At 36.1% G+C, this 22,380-nt stretch overlaps 2 protein-coding genes across 6 annotated transcripts; both read left to right on the forward strand.

The window, feature by feature from the left end:
- Positions 1-5,270: 5,270 nt before the first annotated feature.
- LOC140771807 (lysine histidine transporter-like 8) lies at positions 5,271-10,969 on the forward strand. The gene is made up of 5 exons (XM_073113516.1): positions 5,271-5,923; positions 7,110-7,243; positions 9,426-9,853; positions 9,983-10,114; positions 10,257-10,969. The coding sequence occupies exons 1-5, from the start codon at positions 5,505-5,507 to the stop codon at positions 10,740-10,742; spliced, it is 1,599 nt and encodes a 532-aa protein (XP_072969617.1). The 5' UTR covers positions 5,271-5,504; the 3' UTR covers positions 10,743-10,969.
- A 945-nt stretch (positions 10,970-11,914) lies between these two features.
- On the forward strand, positions 11,915-21,328 carry LOC140770826 (probable pyridoxal 5'-phosphate synthase subunit PDX2). Of its 5 annotated transcripts, XM_073112143.1 has the most exons (10): positions 11,915-12,156; positions 14,215-14,400; positions 14,577-14,647; positions 16,263-16,400; positions 16,538-16,665; positions 19,419-19,506; positions 19,602-19,675; positions 19,765-19,995; positions 20,911-21,008; positions 21,088-21,328. In XM_073112143.1, the coding sequence occupies exons 4-10, from the start codon at positions 16,349-16,351 to the stop codon at positions 21,212-21,214; spliced, it is 798 nt and encodes a 265-aa protein (XP_072968244.1). In that variant the 5' UTR covers positions 11,915-12,156; positions 14,215-14,400; positions 14,577-14,647; positions 16,263-16,348; the 3' UTR covers positions 21,215-21,328. The 5 variants fall into 5 exon arrangements, with proteins under 5 accessions (XP_072968244.1, XP_072968227.1, XP_072968234.1 ...); XM_073112126.1 differs by lacking the exon at positions 14,215-14,400; XM_073112133.1 differs by lacking the exons at positions 14,215-14,400; positions 14,577-14,647 and adding an exon at positions 16,087-16,171.
- The last annotated feature ends 1,052 nt before the right edge of the window (positions 21,329-22,380 follow it).

Here is a 22,380-nt window from a genome sequence, read left to right on the forward strand (position 1 = left end):
CGATTTAATCACGTGGGTTAAGTCGAGTCAAGTCGATTCGAGTCTATTTATCTTTTAATTATTTTATGATGTAAATCTTCTAGGCAAGTCTAGTCATGTAAGCTATTAAGGTAATTTGAAATAAGTCATGACAGCCCATAAGACAAATCTAATTAAGACAAGTCTAAATAAGTCATGATAGTCATTAAGACAAGTCTAATTAAGTCAAGTAAGCATTTAAGACAAGTCCAATTAAGTCATGTAAGTCTTTAAGGCAAATTCTAATTTGAGTCGTGTTAGCCTTTAGGGCTAGTTCTAGTGGGACTCGTTGTAATCGACATCTATATATAGAGGGGTTGGGCTTTTTTATTAAGCATCTAAGCATTGAGAATTAATTGAGTTTAGTTTTTTTTTATTATCATATTTACCATTTTATCATAGCTATTAGATCGTCTTTATTTTTCTAGGAGTAGATCATAGCCGTAAAACCTCCAAAATTTTCAAACCTTAGCCATCACCTTTCTCTAACAGCCACCGTACTCTACGACCGTCCACCATCACCCTTGGCCGTCTGCCACCTTCCGACGACTACCACAACATCAGATATTTATCGGTTTGCCCTGTTTTGACCTATATCTACTGTTTTATTTTTAACTTTTCATCTCAACCTCTGATTTAGGAAAACTAAAGCCATTAAAACTCTAACTCAAAAATCTACGACTACCTAAATTTTTATAATTTTCTTACGTTTAGATCAGTTCAAATCTAGTTCATAACACTTATGATATCCTCTATAGGTGAAATAGCTGTTGGAAGAGGTAGATGATGGAAGGATCGGTTGGAAAAGATGTGACGGTAGAAGGAGCGCCCAAACTAGTTTCAACTTCTATCGAGGCCACTATAGTTGTGGTTGCTTCTCCTTCTGGGTTCACCTCCATCGCAACACTTCGATTAGCCATAGAATTGCTAGCTCTAATACCACCATTACGATCTTCCCTTCCATTTCAATCCACAACTAGTTTGGACAATAGTTAGAATAGAATTTTTGAGAGATATTCCTGAGAATCTAGCCGTTGGATTGATGTGCAATTTAGATATGTTTTTAATCTAGAAGAGAGTTTTCAATGAACCTAATATAATGAAAATCGAATGGCTAGATTGGGGGATATTGTTAGATCAGTGGTCAGAGATCGGGATGAACAAATCTGTGAGAGTAGACTCCAAACTAGTTTTGGGATCCGTGGATACAAGCATAGGTTTAGGAGGGTGGTGGAAGGTCGAAGGTGATGGGGTGGCGCCTTAGAGTCAAGGGAGGTAGGCGGCTTGGTCAGCCAAGGGTGGTGGTCGATCAAGCTTGGTGATGGTCAAACAAGAGAGGAGGAGGATTAAGGGAGGAAGGGAGATAGACCAACTAGAGTTTCAAAAATCCAGATCTCTCACTCATGTGCACACCACAACATTTATGTGGTCCCTGACCTGACTCAGTTAGCCGGATGGAACAGGCTGAAGCCTGACCAAATCAAGTAAGCAAAGAACTAAAAAGTAAATACTCTAACATCTTATCTAAACGCCTAGCTGGGGTGTTCAAATGCTTAGACCCGAGATTTGAATTCCTAGGCTGGTTGGGTCGTAACAGAAAAGTTCAAGTCCCAACCAAAAACCACAACTTTACAATTTGTTGATGATACCATTCTCTTCTGGCAGATGAAAAAGGCATCAGTCAATCACTAACCTCAATATTATTCTCCTCTTTTAAAGATAAACTTCTCAAAATCCTGTATAATTGATGTAGTAGAGAGAGATCTAACAAGATGGATGGAGATATCTGGGTGCTCGGTTGGAAGCTTTTCCAAATAATATCTTGGGCTACCACTAAGAATTGGAGCACTCATATCACTAGATTAGTACGTTATCATTAGCAGGCTTAGGAGTTGGACAACAAAATATCTATCAGTTGGAGGCTTCAAAATGCGGTTCTCTCAGCATTACCCTCCTATTTTATTTCGGTCTCCTGACTACTTGCTAAAGTGCTCTATAGAATTGATTCCATTTGAAAAGCTTTCTTTTGGCAAGGCAAAAAGAAAATTAAAGAGTTCCAATGTCTGGTCAATTAGGAAAAGTTATGTAAGAGCAAGAACGAAGGAGGTCTTGGTGTTCTGAACCTCAAAAACCACAATATAACGTTGTTAGCAAAATAACGGTGGAAACTACTAAATGATGAGAATCATCTCACTGGAAAGATCTCATATCTTACGATATTACCATAGGTCTAAAAGAACAACGTCCACTTGCTTGCTCCTTTGCTTGGAAAGAAAAGTTATTCCTAAAGACCAAGGCATCCTTCCAAGTTGGAGTAAACTATGTTGCAAAAAATGGAGAATGGATAGACACATGGCCTTCCCCTCAGCTTGGTGATAACAAAGATATCCGAGTATTACTCTGTTAAAGATCGAACCAGATGGAGCTCCATTAAATATTCAGGGTACTGTGTCAGAGGGATATCATAAGAAAAGAGTTTCAAGACATCCAACTCCTCTTAAGAGAGAGAGAGAGATAGCTCAACAAACTGAGACAAAAATATCAGGAAATTACCCGGTCAAATCACATTATAAATTGCTAAATTATTCAGAGACTGGTGCAGATTTTATTACTATAATCTAGAAATTGACGGTACCTGTCAAAATTAAGATTTTTCTTTCACTAGCACATCTTAACAGATTCCATATTAAAGACAACCTGCTAAAGAGAGAACCATCGTATGGCTGCTACGTGGACAAGCCAGCACACTTCTTCAATTGCAACTTCATGTAGGGTTTATTCTCTATATTATCTTTTACATATTCACACATGGTTTTCATCATGAATGGACCAGGATTAGACTTTCCCCCTTCGAAAAGACAGTGCAAGAATTGTTATAGGAACTATCCCTTTCCTAAGGAAAAAAATTTAACTTAGCGTGAAACTTTTACTTTCATACACTCTATTCCTCACCAATCACCACTACCACCTCCTCCCCACACCACAACCACCTCAATCACCCAGCACCAGACTCTAAAAGGGGAGGAAAGAAGAGAAGAGATAGTTAGGGCAAAAAAAAAATGTTAAAGCAAATGAGGATATTGTTTAGGAAGAGAGGAGAAGAGAAAAAATTTTAACGGTAAGAAGAAAAAAGTATGCTAGGATAAGAAGGAATGAAGATGCAATTTGAGCAAGAAGGGAGAAGATCGGTTGGAAAATAATTTTCTTGTCTTTCAACTTTTGGTAATTTTTTAGAATTTTTCGGGAATTATCATCTTCTTTCTATCTCATACCTCAAAAAGAATTATAAAATCTCTCTACATTTAATAATGGGAGATATTCTATTTAATAGTGGAAGAATAATCTTGTTATTTAAAAAAATATATTAGGTAAGTATGCAATGATAAGTAAAAAAGGAAAATCATATTGGTTTTTTTTTTTTCAAATCACCCATATTCCTCTGTCAACAAACACCCTAAAACTCATCCCTAAATAGAATATTCTAATCTGGTGCTAAATATATTTATATTTATATAATTTTTTAATAATATCGTGTATTTTATCCATTTCTATTTTATGGGTCTATTTTGTAATAGGATCCCTCTTTTTTTCTCTATAATTTTTAAATAAATAACATGATTAACACATTGTCTCTTAGTTAATTTATCTAACCATTTTCAATAGTAGTGTACAATTAAGTAGGATGATCAAATATAGAAATAAGTTTTTAAAGTGGATTAGAGTGAGATATGATTTGGTTAGCCTGAGTGTAAATTAGAAAATTTTCAAGAGTATCTAAGTAATTTAATTAGCAGAATTACATAAATCATAGGATTAATAGTAGTTAGTCAAAGTACCATTATAACGTTATATAGATTCGGTTATAAAATTTACAAAGACTTGATCAGAAAATGATAAAAATATAAGGTGTTATTTAAATATTTTCTTTTGATTTATTTTAAGATTATTATAGATAAGAATATAAAAAGAACAGTCAAATGTTGTTCTTTTGTATGAGAGATTAATAAAGAATACTTAAATTCTTGGATTATGGGTTTTAAAAAATAATTAGAAAAAATTATATTTTATCCCTCTAGTTAGGCCTAAATTTACTTCTCCCCAATACAACACCAACCCCATGCTTTTGCTTATTTTTATGTGTCTTTTGTTTTCTTTAATATCTATTTGTGAAATCATCGGTTTCATGAAAATCCGACGTCTTGATAAAAAGATATTAATAAAATAGTAGAGCAATGTTAAATAGGGTAGAATGGTAATTAATCGATATTACAGCGATCATTGAAGAGTGGTGGATTGTCGTAAGATAGGATGGCTGCTGGTGGTGGAAAGTGACTAGGATCCACATACGGATTATTCAATTTATTTGAAATTCAAATAATAAGATAAAACTAACTAACTTAATTCGACTCGACTTGACTCGACTTAACTCATGTGGTCAGATCGTAACAGAATAAATGTTTAATTAATGTTTTAAAAAGAGAAATTAATCTATACTGCAAATAAATTACAGTATCTACTTAAAGACTTATGAAGTACAGTTAGAATTTCGTATTTAAACCAAGAATTATTCGTTCCACCATAGATAGATTCATAGTCTAGAGAAACTCTGAATACTAAAGTAGATCATTATGTCACCAATTATATTAGTTTTATAATTTTTGGACGTCTAATAATTATTCTTTGAATATTTTTTTTTGAAACTGTGCAGAATTGAAATTTTGCGTTTAAGTACGAAATTCTGATCGTAATTCGTAATTTCATATTTAAACTAGGAATATTTGTTTTGCCATAGGTTGATTCCTAATATGAAGAAACTCAGAATATAAAAATTATAAATCATGATGTCACCGATTTTATTCAATTAATTTTCTAATATTTAGACATCAAATGATTATCTTTTAAATATTTTTACTAAATTTAAATCTAACTAGAGGTAAAATATAAATTTCTCTAATAAATAATTGGTTTGTATCCGGCCATCGCTCTTACTGAAAAGAAATCCGGCGGCAATTATTAATTAGTGGAGCAAATATCGTCCTCCTTGGCAGCGATACGTTGAAAAACAGAAAGAAAAGAAAGAATATGCTTGCGACGATGGCCGTGTGGACCGAAGGTGTGGTTGCTATAGTAAGACCAAACGGATTAAAGTTGAATTATCCGGCATGGCTGCAGAGTCCAGATGGTAGCTGAACTAGGTAGGTGGGGGGGCTTTAAAAAAATTGAAAAGAAAGGGGGGGAGGGGGGCGCGCTAAAAGGAGGTCCGCTCTTCTGATTATTTATTATTTCGTTTTTTCAAGAACGCTGGATCGCTGGCCCACTTGGTTTTTTCTTTTTTCACATTGGTCGTTTTGAAATGATACGGGAAGACCGGTGTGCAGCTTTTCTTTTTTATATATTTCAATCTCTTTACCAAAGCGTGCTACCTCACTCGCCTAGTCTTTTCTGTTCCACCACTGAATGAAGTTTTAGGAAGGAGAGAGAGAGAGATGGAGGCGGTGGACCATCGGGTGATTGGAAGCGAGGCGGAGCTGGTCTCTATACCGGCGACACCGAGGGGAGTTCCGACGCCGGAGACAGTGACGCCCTCAGGACAACGGTCTCCACGGCCGGTGGTAGGAGCAGCGTCCAACTCCAAGTCATGGACGCCGACGCCGGTGAACGTGGTCTCCCCGCGTTTCCTGAGGAGCCCAATGTCAGTTGGGACGCCTGTGAAGAGGGTTCTGCTGAACCTGCGGGGCTACCTGGAAGAGGTGGGCCACCTCACCAGGTTGAACCCGCAGGACGCGTGGCTTCCCATTACCGAGTCCCGCAACGGCAACGCCCACTATGCTGCCTTTCACAACCTCAACGCTGGCGTGGGATTCCAAGCCCTCCTCCTCCCAGTCGCCTTCTCACTGCTCGGATGGTCCGTACACTTTCCATTTCTTTTCATTTTTTGGGGGGTTTCCTTTTCTCTCTCTTTTTATCTGATTGGTTGCGCATGCAATAACCTGAGGGAGAGAACTAGTCTATGATCGGGCAGTTCGGGTGGGTGAAGTGACTATCTCAAGAGTAAGGATTTGAAGTGATCCTGTATTAGCGATTTTCTGTTTTCTTTCCCCCGTTTTCGCACCAAAATGCTGAATCCTTATCCACTGATCTCCTCGCCAACTTGTAATAAGGAGCAAGCTCTGGTTGTCTGATTTCATAGGCTCCAGTCGTCTCGTCTGATAACAAAAATGCAAATCTCCAAAGTTATTGATGATTCGAATAGCCTTTAAATTTTGAGGGCCTTCTTTCAATTTTGGGGCACTTGTTCAGCACTTTCCTTCGACGTTGGATCAGCCTCATAAACATTTTGGGAAGTTCCATCACACAATAGTTGCCCTATGCCGTCGTTAATATCATCATTCATGGCCTTCTCATCTAGAAATTAATGTTCAACTAAGATGTCCCCAAGGTTGGTTTTGTGTCCATCGGACCATTGGGCCTCACTAACAAGAGAGTGAGAGACACCTCCTTTATGATGTGAACATGATAGTATATTTTTTGCATTGGAGGACATTCTTATAGATTAATACAGAATCAGGAAGCGTAGAGATCCTGTTTCCTTGGGGAAAAAATGTGTCCGGCCTTAACCCCATATTTAAAGTCACTGGTTGCATTCTTTAAATTTCCAAATCTGAGGAGCTTCTGTTTTTTATGCTGAAATTCTTTTCCCCACACTTCAGCTTATGACATACAAGTCCCTGATGATGGCTGTAATCATGGTTCATTACAGTAAGAACTGTCTTCTGTTTGTTTTTGTCATTAGCATATGTGAAAAGATATCTCTTTGTATTTTTTTTTTTTATGTTCTTATTTGCCTAACATGTTAATTCTTATTCTAGTAGATAACTCCAATGTGGACTTATATTATGACCATATTCAACATCTGACCAAAGACTCGGTGCCACAAGTGAAATTCATTTGATTTCCTATTATTGATGACATCTACTCAAAATTTCTCAATTAAGAAGCATATGTTATCTAAAGAACTTATAATCTCAAAATTCTTTGGATATAGTCTTCATGGTTAGAATTTTTCTAGTGAATGTTTTGGTGAATTGCAGGAGTTGGGGAATAGTATCTCTGACTATTGCTTACTGTTGGCAATTATACACACTCTGGATTTTGGTTAAGCTTCATGAAGCAGTACCAGGAAGGAGGTATAATAGATATGTGGAGCTCGCACAGGCTGCATTCGGTAAGGCTGGTTGCTACCTTCATTCTTCTTATGCAACTTTTTGAATTCCTAATGCATAACAATTGAAAATTTAGGGGAAAATATAAGAAACCTAGACCGACTAGGTGGAGAAGAAAGTCAATTTTCAAGTCAAAGTCAAAAGGTCAAATCCGAATCAAACTAGGAATACTTAATCTTACTAAGTTTATAAATCCAATTATGAATCGTATTTAGAAAACTGAAATCAAGTAGAAAAAGAAAACTCAAATCCTAACTGGATTAAGTAATTTGAATCTTTCTAGAACTAGAAAATCAAATACTACTTAAATTATGTAAAGAAACCCAACTTAAATCAGAATGTGAAAACCAAGATTTGGAAACATAATGCCAATAGCAAATAAGAAAAATAAAAGCACGACAAACCTAATTGCACAATTTTTTTTAACGTGGAAAACCTCTCTCACATAGATAGAAAAAAATTACGGATCTATTTCACTATTGAACTTAGATACAATATTCTCAATAATCATTTTTACCATACATTGGATAACCTCTAGATCAAGCTCAGATATAGCCTAGCACACGGAGATATATAAATGGTTTTCTTCACATTTTGGTAGAAAATATGCTCCATGAGGAAGCCTCGAACTCATAGATGATGAATTTGAAGCTCCTCAAGTTCTCTCTAGATGGATGAAGTCTTTTTTGCTCCGCCAATGTGCTACAAGTTGTAGACGATGATTGTCTATCACTAGGATTCAAATATTTTCTCACAATTTATAGGAAGCTGAAAGCTTTAGGTGAGGGATCCTTGAATTAGATGAATGTCTTTGTTTTGCCTCTAGATCCCCTTTATAAGTGTGATATTACGTCTTTGATTTGTAGTAGAAAATTCACCGAAGGAAAAATCAAGTATGATAGGTTTCTGATCTTTCCTTGTCAATTTTGTGCAATCAATCCAAATGACTTGAGGCTGGTGTGAATGGAACTGAAAAGACCTATGTTTCCTTAGTTGAACTAGTACCGAGGTTCAAACCTGTCCTGGTTGGTTCGAACCGATTCTACATGAATGCTGAAATATGGCTTGTTTTTTTCATCGTTATTCGTTTTCTTCGCATGTACATGTCTTCCATAAGTAGTCTAACATGATTTTACATGATTTCTATATTTTACACCAATTTTCTAAATGTTCATTTTTTTCTAGGGGTCAAAACTGAAACCAATTGAAATCAAAACCGAAACTTCAAACCATGGCCATTACATAAAATTGCACTAACAACAATATTCTGCTGTTAGAAATCATGAGCATGGAAGGTTTAACTTGTTGTTAGAATGAATATTGAGAATTTATCCTACAAAGGACATGAATATCACAAATTACAAGAATCTTTAAATACTGTTAATGTGCTATACTGCTATGTGCTTGGGTCTTTACAGAAGCAATATATCAAACTTGGATCTATTATATACAACAATAAGAAACTATTTGTTACAAAGCAGGAGAAAAATCAATGACTGCATTATGGCCTTCTTGAGCAAAGTAGTGTAATTGAGCTCAATTTTTAACTTTAATTAGCTGCTGGGTATGTGAACCTTAATTGAGAGTATGTTTAAAGTTTAATATAATCGTGTGAAAGTGAAGTTGAGTATCACTTGGAAGCCTTTTCTGCATAGATTAGGCCTACCCTGCAGCCGACTGAATGACCTTCCATGGCATTTTGAAACAGGACAGAAAATAACTTCTGGTCATGCATTACAGAACATATAAAGATTGCAAAACTCGCACAGAAATTATAACTTGATGTTTTTAAGTTTCATGCTTGCTATAGTGATTTGTACTGTATTATGCTATATATCCTTTTCATGAAGCATATGCAAATCTTAGCATTATGTCCCCCTCGTATTCAAACAACTCAAGGACTGAAGTACATGCAAATGGAACATTTATACTGCAGAGTACAGGCTTCAATAATGTATACTGGTATATTTCCTTAAAACATAACACAAAATGAGCCAAAATAAGAAGAGTACACGATAACATGGACTTTCTACTTGTATCATGTAAGCAACCCCATTGATGTATAGAAAAATGTCAGTAAAATGAGGATGTCCCATTGCATGAGGCTCCCACTAATGCAGGAGCAAACATTATTCCTAGGTCTTAATCCTTGTGCCTGCCTCATACAATTTATTTCCTTTTCAGGAGAAAAATTAGGTGTTTGGCTGGCTCTTTTTCCAACAGTGTATCTATCAGCAGGCACTGCAACTGCATTGATCCTTGTTGGCGGGGAAACTATGAAGCTCTTTTTCCAAATAGTCTGTGGGCCCGTTTGTTCATCCAACCCACTTTCTACTGTTGAGTGGTATCTGGTATTTACATCATTGTGCATTGTTCTCTCTCAGCTTCCAAACCTTAACTCCATTGCTGGGCTTTCACTTATTGGAGCTATAACAGCAATAACTTATGCTACTATGTCCTGGGTACTCTCAGTTAGCCAACAAAGGCCCCCATCTATATCTTACGAGCCACTTAACTTCCCTTCTTTTACTGCTTCGATATTCTCAATCTTGAATGCTCTTGGCATAATAGCATTTGCATTCAGAGGACACAATCTTGCTCTAGAAATACAGGTACGACCGCTAAATCAAAGAACTTAATTGAATGCAGTGATAGAAGTATAAGTTTGAGAATGTTTGACATTTTTTGCAGTTTCACATTTTTCTGTCTTGTGATAGTTTCCTCTCTTAATCCATTTCCAGGCAACAATGCCATCAACCTTTAAACATCCTGCACATGTCCCTATGTGGAGAGGAGCCAAAGTAGCATATTTCCTAATAGCTATGTGCTTATTTCCTGTTGCAATTGGAGGTTTCTGGGCTTATGGGAACATGGTAAGTTTATTTGCTGAAGTGTCCAGAAGAGCTCCAGCACTAAATAAAGCTGTTGCTTTACTGTGTCTTGTTAATATATCTGCTTCACTGCGTGGAATGATGTCTATTGATATTGAGTAACTCTAATTGTCTTTCTATATAGATGCCTGCATCAGGGATGCTGAATGCCCTATACAAGTTCCACAATCATGATATTCCACGTGCACTCCTGGCAATGACGTTTCTTTTGGTTGTGTTTAATTGCCTGAGCAGTTTCCAGATTTACTCGATGCCTGTGTTTGACAGTTTTGAAGCAGGTTACACCAGCCGAACAAACCGCCCTTGCTCTATTTGGGTCCGTTCTGGCTTCCGCATCTTCTATGGTTTTATCAACTTTTTCATTGGAGTAGCACTTCCTTTTCTCTCTAGTCTGGCCGGCTTATTAGGTGGCCTTACCCTGCCTGTCACCTTTGCTTACCCCTGTTTCATGTGGATCCTTATAAAGAAGCCCCAAAGATTTAGCTTCAGTTGGTATCTGAATTGGGGTCTTGGAACTTTGGGCATTGGTTTCAGCTTAGCCTTCTCCATTGGTGGTGTTTGGAGCCTGGTGAACAGTGGTCTTAAGCTAAAATTCTTCAAGCCTAGCTAGTTACAATTGTTCTATATACGCTTTTGGAAAAAAGAAAAGAATTGGTTCTAGGGTACCACCTATTTGATAATCTGTGGACATTGAGTCATGTATATTAATTGCATACTAGCGATGTCAATTACGCTATATATTGACATGACATCTATTTTCACACTGAAATTTTGTTTCTTCGAAACTGAGATTCTATAAATTTATAGCTAATTGGCATCATTGAAGCTTCTTCAAGTCGATTTGTCTAATTCTTGGTTGCATGCCAATTATTACTCTCATGGTGCATTGTGTATGAAAGAGAACTATAGGGGATTTGTACAGAAACACAGGATTTTTTATTTTATCACTCGGACAAACTTATACATTTTTGTTGCATATTGAATTTTTGTTTTTGTTTTTCTCTTTTAATTTTGTTATGTATTTAACACAATCCAATTTTGTATATTAAATTGTGTTATTCTGTCTTTTTTATGTCTCGAGAAGAGTACGCATTAATAAATGTTTACTCATCTTTCGTATATTTAAGTAATACATAAAATTTTTGCGAATTAGTTTGACTTCTTTTAAAATTATTTAATACGTCATTTTTGTGTCAGAAAATTGATGATAATAATAAATGGTTACTGACAAATACAAGTTAGAAATTAGGTAAATTAAGTACGATTTATACCCATGTAAACTAAGAACTATGTAAACAGCTATGAAATTTATAAAAATATAAATATTCAATAACTGTGAATAATCTAACAAAACTATGTAAATATAATTGCGGACCATCTCCCAATCTTTAAATCTAAAATAATATGGATGATTCAGAAATTATTCATCTTTTTTATCTCATCAAATATTTATGTATTATTAAAAATAAATTCACCCTATGTACTAGTGAGTCAGGTATAAGTATTAAAAATTAAAATAATTAATTTTAATTTGTTAACTCGTTAAGTTAGAATTCTCAAGAAATTCTTCGGTTTGTCCAGGAAGCATTAGTTTATAAGAGAAAAATGAAAATGACAGATAAAAAAATCCTTTTTCTTTGAACTCTCCCAAATAAAAAAAATACCTCCTTACAGTCTCATTTGAGAATGAGTATACAAGCACTTGGACGTATTCTTTTCTCTATATTTCTGACTCATATTTATGAGATGATAAAATATGATATAAGTATTGAGAAAACTCATGTAACCAAAAAATCGCAAATATCCTTTGCTCTTAACCCATTATCCGCCTCCCTCCCCGCGGTTCTCCCCCTCTCGTTCTTCCTCTCTCTCTAATCGATTCGTGCCCTAGCCTCCCGTCCACCCTTCGTTCTCCCCCTCTCTGTCGACGAACGACGCCGTTCTCTCTCCCCCTCTCTCTCTCGACACTCGACAGCAACGAGCCGACGACGACGCCGGTCGTCCTCTCTCATTCTCTCACGCCGGTATTTCTTCTCCCTCTGATTGTCTCTCTATTTGTTTTTCTCAATTTCTTCTCTCAGTTTCTTCTCTGAATTTCTTCATCTGATTTCTTCCACTTTCCCCTTCTCAATTCTGTTTTCAGTTTTTTTTTTCCCTTTTCTCCCTTATTCTCTGAATTTTTTTTTCTCTGAAATTGTGCAAGCTTTCTTCTCAATTTTTCTGCATTTTCGTGGATGTACTTTATAAACTTTAGTTCTATGAGCTTATGAGTTGCTCATGTTGAATGCAATGATATCTACCAGTCTCATTTTGGTGTATTAACTGTTGAATGTTGATGTATTCTTTGTCTAATTGTCTTTCATATCTACTGCTCTCATTTATGCTATTAAATGCTTATGTAGATAATAGACATATTGAAATTTTGAATGCAATGTTATGTGTAGGTTGTCATTAGAATATAATTTTTTTTGCACATACACATGTATAGGTTGTCAATTAGAATATATTCTTTTAATATAATTTATTTTTGCCGTATCCTAGACGTATCGTATTTTATCTTTTTTTGAGAATTTTCTGTATCCCCATATCTTATCTGTGTCCCGTATACCTATTCATGCTTCATAGGTTATAAGTTAAATTAAGTTGACTTCAAGTTAGAATACTGTACAAATAAGATACTAATACTATTAAAAGTATTGGTCATCACAAAATTCGGGCATTTTGTTTACTGTCAATAGTACTTGTCGGATAGATTATTTTTTATTTTGAGCATCGGAGACAAAAAAAAGTCTTGATATCATGGTTTTGCCACTCTTGGTGTTGCCTTCTGCGAGGCTGTGAACTGGCTGTCACCATTACACTGGCAACAACCAGTAATAAATGAGTTGGACATCAGTTAGGAAAATTTAGGACTCTTCTACAACATGATTCCAATTGCTTGGCCCAACCTAAACGGCTTAAAATGGGACAAAGCTTGGTGCGCTCCAATTTCATTATTTGGGCCTATCTTGGATCTCTTGTAAGCTGGCTTTTGCTCAGGGTCGGCTCGAAATTTATTTCAAGGCTTGGCTCAATTATATTTGAGCCGATCTTCGCTCCATTTTGAATTTTCTTTTTCTTTTTTGTATTTGAGATATATGGAGGTTGTGCATTCTAGATTCTTGAATGAGATTAGGAAGTTTTTCTTAGTAGGTAGCTCTTGAGTGAGGATTCTTGTGGCGAAATGATCACCTTTTTGTTCTCTCATTGCTCTGATTTCCTATTGGATTTAGTCATGTGGCTCAAAGTGACCTGTAGGATGTGAGCTTAAAGTTTATAATTTGCTATTAGATTTGATAGATAAACCTTATTCAAAATCGCAAGATTGTAATTGCTTGGTTGTTTATGGCCCAAGTTTCCATCTCTAGTGTCAGATTTTAATAATTCTCTTCTATTAGTTTACTATTGATCAATCTATCAATCTTTCAGTCAATTATTTTACTTGTAGTTGTAAACCCATATGATAGCAGGTATCATTCGTTAGACCTGTTGAGTTGAATAAAGAGAGTTGATTAATTTTTCTACTTATAGGGACTATTTTGATGACAAATTTAAGCTTTACTAGAATCGATTGCATGGTTACTGATCTACTATTTGCCTTCCTCTGCTCTAATTGTCTTTAGAGTAGCAAAAGGTTCATCGGTTTATCTATACAAAGTTTAGTGGGCATTTCATATCAGTGCAATCATTAAAGATGTGCTTTCTATTCCCTGCCTCTTATGAGTGACATGCACCTTGACACAACATTTCGAGAATAGTACACTATGCACTGTAAGCCTTATGCAATATATGCATCAAGATATGGTAAATTAAGGTTGGCTACTTATCTATATTGCTTCGAGATTTTTATTCATCTTGTTAAGTTAGAATCAGCTAGATTATACTCTATAGTGATCTTTGGGCATTTTTCTAATATCTAATGTCAAGTATAAGCTTTATGCTTTATGCAATGATGCTTTATTATTCAAGTCAAGATTCAAGCTTCTAACTTCTAACTTCTAAGCACCTCACTCAATACTTGTTGAATTCTTTATCATCTACAGTGGTTTTAAAATCAGAAAAGGTGATTGCCATGGCGGGGTTGGGCGGTGCACCGGTCACCCCGCCATTCAATCTGGTGCTCGCACAAGGCGGGTTGCCTGAGCGCCAAAAGGTGCTAGGCAGCCCGCATGCCCAATAAGGTGGGCTAGCCGTTGGGCCCGTCAACCCGCTTTATTGCGTTACAAACGGTATTATAGGGTCAAATTATTATCCAATATCCACTAAGATAGCCAACTCATTAACCTTCATATAAAACTCTCCTCTCTCTCTCTCTCTCTCTCTCTCTCTCTCTCTCTCTCTCTCTCTCTCTCACAAAACTCTAAACCCTCCGATCCTCTCTGATTCTCCCTTCCACGGCTGGCAGTAGCGAGTGAAGAGGCAGATAAGGCAGGGGCTAGCAGCAACAGCGAGAAGTGACAACATGCGATGGTAGAGGTACGGTCATGTCCTCTTTCCCTCTCTTTCTCACACTCAGTCATCTCACTCTCACACTCCTTTCACTCTCTCCCTCTCTCACAGTACTCTTTCCCTCTCTCCCTCACTCCCTCCCTCACAATGAGACCTCTCAAACAGATTGAAGGTCCTTTTTTTTAATTTCTGTTTTAGTCAGTTAATTGGTTATGCTAGGCAGTTAGACAAGTAAAAAATTAACTAAATTAATTATCTGTTGAAGAATAAATACTTGTAAATCAGTAATTAACTTATCTGTTAATTACTTAATCGTTAAAATGTTTTAATCTGTTAATCACATAGTAGTTAGTCTATTAATTTGTTAATCAGCAACGTGATTAGTGATTACTAATCTATGAGTTAAGTATTAGTGATTAACTGTGACTCTGTGAATTACTGAAATAAATGTTAGTGTTAAACTGTTAATCAATAGTTATTTGATATTGTGGCTTAGTGTATTATTACAAATTTTATATATACTATATTAGTATTAAAAATTATAAATATACCATATAAAGTTTTTTTTTAATTTTTTTATATAAAAAATGCTAGACTGCTTTATCATCTGCCTTGTCGCTTGCCTTCCGTCTTAGCGCTAGGCGGTGGGGTGACCGGCCGCCTCAGCCGCCTTTCAAAACATTGATCTTCTAAGGTGGTTAATGATTATACATTTCCGATGACCTTTCAACAAGGTATAGTTACTTGCATTGTATTAAAAAATAATCAATGCGGTTGCATAGATCGGCACTTAGGTGTGTTCAAATTGGCATGCATATGCCACCCACGTGCTCAAATTGGTGTACATGTGCCACCCTAAATGTGTTTTTCACTGACACTAATCATTTACAATCCACATTTGACATGTCAGAGGTTTTTTTTTTATTTTTAACTATGTCTGTTGCTAGTTATATGCAGCAAGTTATTTTTTAGAGATCTTTTGTATTTATTGTTTTTCAATTTACATATTCTTATCAAATTATGCACTGTTAAATATTGAATGCATATGCACCTTGTATATTCAGTCTGTTGACCACCTACAAAGGTGGCTGCCGTTTAGACAATTGATTACTTGTCATTTTCCAGTCAATTGCATTCTTTCTGTAACTGGTCCAGCATGATTAATTTGACATTCTTTCTATAAGTGGTCTAGCATGAGTAGTTACTTGAAAATTATCTCCATCTAGTTGGGATTACTCACCAATTGGTTGAGTGTATTTTATATTATTTTACTGGTATAGTGTGATTATTTCTAATTATGACAAGGGACATTGATGTAACTATATTTGTCATTTAGCTCTAGATACACATGTCACTAAATGTTCCATTTCTATATTTGCTTTTGTCTCTCCATAATCTATTAGGCCAAGCTTAATTTATTAGCTTGACCACTGCAAGTTGACATAGAATCTCCTGTTTGTGATAAGGTGGAGTCTAATTCTAGAGATGCAAAAGATGACAACGAACCATCTTATTATGTGGCTTGAGTCGCATGTGAGCTCCGCTAGCTAGGTCGTATTTGGGTCGTCGGATCAAGCACTTGATAGACTCCTACGAAGTGAGCTCTCCATTCGGTCTCTCATTTTTTTCTCTTTTCTGGCAGGCCTACGTTCGTGCGTCTAAGTTGCAGAGGGTGGGGCTTTTCTTTTTCTCTCACTGTGTTTCTCTCATTCGTCTTCACTTCTCACAATGGTGATAGGCGTTCTGGCACTTCAGGGCTCTTTCAACGAGCACATAGCTGGTCTGTTTCCACTGTTATTATCTTCTTCTTTTTTCTTTTCATTAATCTATTGTGGTCTTCTTTACCCTTTAGATCAAAAATTTCTCCAAATATTTTCTCTGCCACCTGAAAAGGTAATATGCCTTCCTTTTTTGCAGCGCTGCGGAGGATAGGGGTCAAGGGCTCGGAGATAAGGAAGCCGGAGCAGCTTGAATGCCTCAATGCGCTCATCATTCCTGGGGGTGAGAGCACCACCATGGCTAAGCTAGCAGAATATCACAACCTCGTCTGTCCTCTCTCCTTTATTCTTCACATTATTTTGTTTTTGCCAATTTTCATTACATTCTTGTTATTTCTTATTATCACTACATAATTGCTTGATTACATGTAATCCTCCATTCCAGCTACACATATTTGCGTTATCTCATATCAGCCTTTTGAACTTGCTTCCTTTTTATCAATATCTTACCTCTGCTTATTTTTCCTAATAGCCTGGATGAGGCCGGTTGGTTGTGATTATTATTGTGGGGTTATAGAAGAAGTCATTTGTAATTCTGCACAAGTCATGGGTAGTGAGTTTACTCCTTTGAATGAGGGAAGAGTTGTAGACCAGAATTTGATAATTTTTGAAGCCCCATTAGCTTCATCTGATGAGTCTAACTAGTAAAGGAACTGATTTTCATATGGTTTCATTTCTTCAACAATAGACCCATCTTGATAGTCTTTTGGTTGATCATTGATGGTGACATTATCGCGTAATTTCAGTAGTGGTAACTAGTCTTCTACTAAACCTTAAACCCTTTAAATTGAAAGCTGGCATTGAACACTTTCCCTTATTTGTTGTGCTGATCTTCTCATAAACTACTTCAGGCTTTGGATGTTGACCAACTTCAAGTAAAAGAATCAACTGAAAGGAGTCTACTTTGGTTTTCAAGTGCATCTTTGGCGGATTTAGATTAATCTGACCTTGGAAATGTATACCAATCTTTTTCAAGCCATTCATGTTAGGATCAATGGTTGTCTTTTTCTTTCCTTGTGTGGAACTGGCTTAGGACTCAATTTTATGTGCTAAACTAGGATCTCAGTAGGAGGTTTCTAGGCTGGCAGAATATCAAATTTCAGATATAGGGTACTGGACCAGGGGCGAATGCCTTTTTATGAAAAAATTAAAAGGATATAGGGAATGGCATTTTGTTTTAACAGTTGTATGACGACAAAAATAGAGGTGAGGAGTTTTCAGATAACTTAGAAATCCTGATGATCAAATAATTAAAAATGTTAATGTGGATGCTCTCATTTTTTATGGGCAATGACAGTATTCACCGATTGGATTTGTGAAATGGACCATTTCTTTCAATGATCCAATTTATCTGAAGATCAAAAAGTTAAGTTTGCTCAGATATAACTAGTCGGTTGTCTTCTGGTAGAGCATTGAACAAATTTTGCACGGGAGGATCAGCCTCCAATAACTAATTTGGTAGAAATGAAAGACAAATAGAAGGAAAAATGTGACGAAAAGTGGTGTCTTCACCAGGACGTGGGGCACATTATCTTGAGCCACCCAAGGTTCTTTGATCAAAATGCAACCATTTGTGGATGCTCGACTTCGTGTTCTTTCATCTTTGAAGGCACAAAAATCAAAATCAGTCCTTTGCGTCCTAAAATAACTAACAAAGAGATTATACATCATCACTCCAACTGAATTTAAGAAAGAAATAAACAAAAAGTCTATTGAATTTTTATAATTGCTTCCTATGTCACCACATGCTAGGGTCTCGGAATCCATAGAATCATTTGTATATCATGTTCATTCATTACATTAAAAGATCAACAAACGAATGAAACTAGTAATCTTAAATATAAACTACAAGTCGATTTATATAGATGTGTTAATGAATTTCATGTTGGAGATTGTGTCATGGTTCATGTCAGACCTGAGCAGTTTGTCTAGAACTACAAGGTAATTGCAATCTTGTAGTGCAGGACTTTTCAAATATTGAAATGTGTAGGATATAATGTTTATGTTATTGATATTTGTTTTCATTATGGCTTCAACTTATAATCTTGAATCTTTAATTGCTTATAAATTTCCTTTGACTATCTTAAGACTATCTTTATGATACCCCTCTTTCTACGCCTCCAGATTTGCCTACTTTTGATCCTATCACTTATTCTCTTCCATCCACACAAAAAAAGGTAGATGTTATTTTTGATGAACAGGTAACAACTAATATCTGAAGGAGCACCATTTTCCAATCCAATAGAGAGGCCGTCCAAATTCATAATAGCACGTAGATTACTCATGATGAGCTACACTAGATTGATTCAGGCATATTGGAGCATTATCAAAGTCAGTTGTAGTCCCACTCGATTGAGTCAGAGTTTTGCGTACCCCGGGAGAGTTGGTGTGGACACCAAACCTAGATCATTGATAAGACATCATAAGAGAGACTTTGATTTTGAGGACAGTTTAGTCTTTCTATGTTTGGGTATCTTAATATTTTAGTCTTTTAGTGTTTGCCTATTTAAAGGTTTTTTATCTTCTTATTTGAGATTAATGAACGATTTGAGATTTGAGACCATCTACTTTGTTATGTTGGTGGCTTCCAACACTCTGTTAGTGGATACCACGGGTTTATTTCTTCTTGGTGGATCCCAACACCTTGTAGGCGGATTATATTAGTTTGTTACTTTGTTCTTCTCCTATCATCGGCCTACATCATATTCATGTGTTTCAATGTATCTCTTTAGAAATGTGTCTTTCATTTTTGTATCACAAATTATTGAATGAACCTTTTGTTGATTAACTTGTGATTTATCTCTTGTTGCTCTCAAATGATTATAAGCTGATGGAACAGGAACCTGGACAGTTGTAGGTTGTTCATAGGGGTCACTTTGGTCTGTTTTTCTCCAGTTATTGTACAAGGACCTCAATTTTGTGTTTGTTATACTTTTTCTGTATATTGTGCCCATTTTGGAGAGTATGCTGTTGCTTTCTTACAACTTTTGCACTAAATTCTCATTTTATTCAACATGCAGTTTCCTGCATTGCGAGAATTTGTACGTGCTGGCAAGCCTGTTTGGGGGACCTGTGCAGGGCTCATTTTTTTGGCGAACAAGGCAGTTGGTGGGTTAGCTATGGAATAAAGTGTCTTAATTAATGAAATTTGATTATCAGAGTATGATGGAGTTTGGAGGTATTAGAATAATTTTGCTATGCAGGACAGAAGTCAGGAGGGCAAGAACTTATTGGAGGCTTGGATTGTGTTGTCCATCGTAATTTTTTTGGTAGTCAGGTAATAAATTCATGGGAAAACTTCTTCTTCATGTCTCTGCTAATGGATACCTTTGTTATCCTGACCATTCAAATCTTGTTCACTTCAAGTTAATGGATAAACATATGGACTGCTGCTTCATCTTGCAGCTCCAAAGCTTTGAGATAGAGCTTTCAGTTCCTAAACTTGCAGACAACGAAGGAGGTACTGATATCTGTCGTGGAGTTTTTATACGCGCACCTGGCATCTTAGAAGCAGGACCTGATGTTGAAGTATTAGCTGATTGTCCTGTTCCTTCGGATAATGCTGGGCCTGTAATACCTGGTGGCGAAGACCAGGAGGTTTGTCTCTGTATAATATAGACAATAACTTGCTTTATTTGAAGAGCAATTTAGGTTCTCCTTTAATATATTTAAGGCTAAAGCCGTTATTATTCTGTTTATCTTGATACTTACTTTCCTCTTTTCGCCGAATAATATTTTTCCTTACTATGAAAAAAGATCTTTCCCCAGTGATTTAGGTTTGTGTTATCTCCCATTTATGCTATTGTCTTTTTAGTAGACATTAAAATAGGAAGGGTTATGTATTATTTTCATACTGTCATCACTAAACTGTGCTGCTTTGACAGTATTCCTGTTATTATTCATCTTGGAAATATCCAGCCATTGTAGATTATCTCTTAGAGTTGTTGACCCCAGAGAAGTTGAGCGCTTATGCTGTGTTCTAGTCACTGCTACAAGAATGGAATGCTGCTTCTTGTCAGTGGAAAATTTTTAGAAACATTTCCTATGGCAAGACTCACAAATGAACATATGAACTGGCAGTATATTGTAAAGGCATTGCAGGAATTACTTTCTATTTGCGTAATCTTTAGAATAATAGGTCACTTGCACACTATAAGCTAGTGGGTCCAAGAATTGGTGTATTTGTTATCGCAAAAGATCAGGTCTCTGCTGATCAAAGTAATAAGTTGGTAACAGTAGGTGTTAGTTCTTTTGAAGATTCTTCTTCTTGACTATGGCTGTTGCAAAGCCATGAAAGTAAAATGTTGGTAGATCCTAAGACAATCAGAAGTTCATTGCTCCTTTAGCATTTATTAGTTTAGTCTTTCAATTTTATAACTTGTTTTCTTCAATTAATTGGTTCTCAGAAGGCGGTGCTAAAATTTCTGAAAGGCTTTCTCTTTTATTATCTTTAAAACCTATAGTGTATAAATGTCAAGTCACATAGCCTTAAAAAAATTTGTGTTGTGGCAGGACAAAATATTTTTTCAGGATAGAGTGATCGTTGCAGTAAGACAAGGGAACTTACTTGGAACTGCATTTCACCCTGAATTGACATCTGACACTCGATGGTAAGAGTTGAATATGTAATTCTGGTGTTAGCTTTGAAACAAACTTTTAGGTATAATGTAGAATGGTTTGTTTTCACAGGCACAGTTTCTTCTTAAAAATGGTGAAAGAGACGGATGAAAAAACCCTGCAGTGCATCTCTACGTCCGAGAGACCCATGGAAAATTTTCATGAGAAGAAGCCTTATGATCTTCCTATTTTTGAGTAGTGTTTCGAGATGATATAATGGATTATTTTTTATCTAATTTCTCTGGAAAAAGATATGGCTATGGCTCATATGAAACAATAATATATGGTCTAATTATGGTTTCACGCTGTGAAATAGTTTGCACAATATTTTATAGATTATCTTTGGAAAAATACTACATTAAAGGAGAAATCTGTGATTTGAAGCATGCAAGCGGTGGTAATGGAGTTTGTGGAGGAAGGGGGCGGAATTCCTTTCACTTTCACCAAAGGACCCGAACCACTCTCAAACAACACATGCTAAGAAAACCCATTGTTGTATATGCCAAAGCTTCGAAAATAAAACAACCAGCAGGGTTTTATCTTCACTTGCTGAGAGGAGCCTAGTCCCATTGTGAGTTCTTGTCAACAGAGTCCGGTGAGGTTGTTTCCTAACGGATCCAAATAGTATGAGCCTTAGCGTGAGCAGGGAAGAAAAGGCAGTATATTCAAGAGCCAGGTTGGGTTGTTGTGATTAGGGTGTTAAAAAAGCAGTGGACCTGTGAGGCTCGCAGGTCAGTTCGTTTTAAGCCGAGCCAAAGCTCTGGCTTAATTAGGCTCATATATATATATATATATATATATATATATATATATATATATATATACATAAAATTTTAGATTTAATGGTTGGTATAATCTCTATTAATTGAAAGAAAAAATTAGCTTGGAAAGTCTCCAACCTTCATCTTCCCAAACCCATCCGCCTTAGACCTAATCGCTTTCCACTGAAAACCCATCTTCATCGGTCACCACTCACTGTCAAAATCTAAAACCTATCCATCTTCAACACCTGAGGCACCTATGGCGACTATCTCCATGGAAACCCAGCCAGTGAAGATAACAAATTGAAGCCATTGATTCCCTGCATTATTACTAATCTTTTCTTTTCCTTCAAAAAAGTTGAAGATTTATGTGCTAGGAGATTTTTAATCCTTTAAATTTACTCATTTTTGTATAATTTCATAGTTCGAACCAGATTTCTATTAAAAATTTCACTTTATAAATACCTAAGTGATTAAAGAAATTAACCAACTTTTAATTTCAAAGTTTAACTTTTGCCATGATGGTGTTATATTTATCTCAACTTTTAAGATGGAAAATAGGAACTTGATCGTTGGAAAATATCGTATGGAGATAGATGAACAC

Source organism: Typha angustifolia, chromosome 2 (assembly GCF_048772165.1).
Source record: "Typha angustifolia cultivar Huaian chromosome 2, ASM4877216v1, whole genome shotgun sequence".
NCBI classification, from domain to species: domain Eukaryota; kingdom Viridiplantae; phylum Streptophyta; class Magnoliopsida; order Poales; family Typhaceae; genus Typha; species Typha angustifolia.